Source organism: Cibotium barometz, chromosome 57, assembly GCF_041138505.1.
Source record: "Cibotium barometz isolate CiBa-2024 chromosome 57, ASM4113850v1, whole genome shotgun sequence".
Classification (NCBI taxonomy): domain Eukaryota; kingdom Viridiplantae; phylum Streptophyta; class Polypodiopsida; order Cyatheales; family Cibotiaceae; genus Cibotium; species Cibotium barometz.
The window spans coordinates 10459335-10462287 of record NC_141102.1 but is presented as its reverse complement, the minus strand read 5'-3'; the positions used below and the strand labels follow the sequence as shown (position 1 = coordinate 10462287).

The window sequence follows — 2953 nt, the reverse complement described above, 5'->3', positions numbered from 1 at the left end:
ATAAAAGTGTCCCCTCCCCCCCCCCCCCCCTCCCCAAAAAAAAGAAATCAAAACTTTTCATAAGTTTTATTATCCTAATTTTTTTTATCATATATTAAAAGTATACTATCATTATAAGGACAAAATGATACAAGCAATGTCCTTCAAGTGAATCACATTTATGATTAATTTGACACTCCATTTTTTTTCTCAGGATACACTACCAAAACTACACTAACATGAACAAAACGATAAAATAATACAAAAAATGTATTTCAACAACTTAGCTTTATGATTACATTGACACTCCATTTCAAAAAAAAAAATCAAAATACATCTTCCTTGATAATCAAGCCTTAAAAGCTTTAAATTATGAAGAAGGTTCAAAACAATTTTAAAAGAGGTTGCATATACAAAAGATTGTCAAGAACTTCATCTATTGTACAAGATGCACCTTACCTTTTTCATACGTGTTCAAATGCATAGCACAACCATTCTTGAGGTGCATTCCACCTTCATGACAACACTTGACTCGAACCAATAAAAAGTGAGAACAACTTTTTTATATGTTACTCAATTGTGGTGCATGCACATTCGTAAACGATGATATGAACAATCTCTCACTTTTGGTTTTGCAAACACTACTACTTTGTAGCATGTTTCCACGTAAAGGATTATTACAAAATCACCATACGGGTTGTGATTGAAATCTCAAGTTTCACATGTGCAAATGTTCATGGACATTTTGTAAAAATAACACATTAGAAGATAAACCTTATCCCCACTTTTTCTACCTATGCTATTAGGTTATGTATTGAACATGTTTGTCTTAGTATGATTGTGTTGATTCAATGTATAGAAAGCCACACAACCAAAATGCTCATTTATATCCAACTTGATGTTATAAGTAAGCATCCACAAAGACAATTTCCAACTCCTATTCATTTTGTACCCAATGACAAGTGAAACTACATAATGGTTGTCGAGTGCATGTGATTCAATAAAACATAATTCATGTTTCCTTCTTCTCTCCATCGAGAGATATGGTTTGTGAAAGCCCAAACTTCCTCGAAAAATACCAATCCCTTATCCAAAGAGGCATATAGTACAACAATGTGTATGTTTCTGAAAGATAACCATATGTGAAACAAATTGGAGGATTCTTTTGAAGCAATGCATCAATGGTCTTTCTAGCGAACACACTTGTTGGAGTTGAACGTGTCGATTCGGAGTATCTCGACCTCCTATCAATTGCCTCCTCATATGGCTTATAGATATTATAATGCAAGTCTTGAATCGCCAAAACTGATCTCTTTCCAAAGTTGGAAATTACTCCTCCAGGTGTAACAAGAATTACTTGTACTCCAAAGGGCTTTAATTCAACCCTAGACATGAAATTGTTAAAATGGGCTCCCTATATATGCAAAGCACTTGAGATTCATTATCACTAACCTCTCATCAATATATATATTCATCAATACTAGAAACTCAAATATGCATGAGGTATCAAATAAACACGGATGCAAGAAGGCAGACAAGAAAATCTAAACAACTTATGCGATTCTTGACATATATAGGTTATGCCACTGTATAGTAGGAAGCACCAAAGTCATTTAGTACAACCATTGTGGAGGTAATACATATACTTTATGCCATTGTAGAGTAGATAACACCAAAGCCATTTAGCACATGGAGTCTCTCTTTGCTTATAGGATGTTCTACTCTCTCTCTCTCTCTCTCTCTCTCTCTCTCTCTCTTTTGCTTACAAGGGTTGCATGCTACCAGTAGTCTCTCTTGCTAACAATGAGATTGCAACAGATGTTCCTCTTGCTCACAAGGGTTGTATGCTGACAGTATCTCTCTCTCTCTCTCTCTCTCTCTCTCTCTCTCACACACACACACACAGACCTCCTGATCGAGAGATCCCCACTCAAATCCCATTGCCGTATGTGTGGCGCCATCATCTATGGATCATATGTGTTCCGGTGGAATGAGTCTCCCATGCACACATACACACAGAGGAGGAAAGAAGGAGAGGAGAAGAATACCTGAGACTGTCGGTGAGGGCATGCAGGGCAGCTTTAGATGCAGCGTATGCTCCAGACCAAGGGCCAGCGGCAAACCCTCCGACGCTCCCGATGTTCACAATTTTCCCTTGCCTCGCTTGCACCATGTGAGGAGCAACGGCCTGGATTAAGGCGATGGGACCTATGTACAAACACAAAACAATCAGAAAACCACGCTCAGATCAAACCTGCGCAGATCTATACAGAGAGGACATTACCGTATACGTTTGTTTTGAAGGTGCTCTCAAGGAGGGGGAGAGGGGTCTCGGCCACGGGGGCGTTGCAGGGAACGCCTGCGTTGTTGATGAGGAGGTCGATGCGGCCATGCTTCTGCATGATGGCACCCACGGCCTCGGAGATGGAGTCCGGACGTGACACGTCCAGCGCCATCGCTTCCACATTTGGGCGGGCCTGCAGGAGGCTGCCCATTGTGGAGGTGGAGCGGCTGCTGGCGACCACATGATAGCCTCGCCCTGCAAGCTCCAGCACCAGCGCGTGCCCTATCCCACCCTCGGAACACCCTGTCACTAGAGCTATCCCAAGGCTAGATGATGCAGCAGCAGCAGAGGAAGCCATTTCACTACAAAGACCAACTAGCCATAAAGTTCACATAGTATAGACTAAAAGGTAGAGGCACAGAAACAAAAGAAAAAATTGCCATAATATATATATTCTTTTTTGTTTTTTTTTAATTAACCAGACAAAGCCAGACACACCCCAGTAAGTCGTTTACATCAGGAAATTACTCAATCCCTCTACTTTTCTCCCTTTGCTTCATTTAAAAGATTACAAAGTAAAGCCCATCTGTCATCTTCTAGCAAAAAACTAGACTGACTCCATGAAACTTGATACCCCAGTTATATGCAAGCTTCCATCATGGCCTCCGTAGTACACCCCCGTGGAGTCTG

At 40.6% G+C, this 2953-nt stretch overlaps 1 protein-coding gene across 3 annotated transcripts; it reads right to left on the bottom strand.

The window, feature by feature from the left end:
• Positions 1-899: 899 nt before the first annotated feature.
• Positions 900-2638, bottom strand: LOC147606408 (short-chain dehydrogenase ccdN-like). 3 transcript variants are annotated; one of them, XM_086792158.1, is made up of 3 exons: positions 2264-2638; positions 2028-2187; positions 900-1364 (listed from the first exon to the last, which is right to left on the bottom strand). In XM_086792158.1, the coding sequence occupies exons 1-3, from the start codon at positions 2619-2621 to the stop codon at positions 992-994; spliced, it is 891 nt and encodes a 296-aa protein (XP_086648284.1). In that variant the 5' UTR covers positions 2622-2638; the 3' UTR covers positions 900-991. The 3 variants fall into 3 exon arrangements, with proteins under 3 accessions (XP_086648284.1, XP_086648285.1, XP_086648288.1); XM_086792159.1 differs by having other exon boundaries at positions 1186-1351; XM_086792162.1 differs by lacking the exon at positions 900-1364 and adding an exon at positions 1514-1943.
• Between the last annotated feature and the right edge of the window lie 315 nt (positions 2639-2953).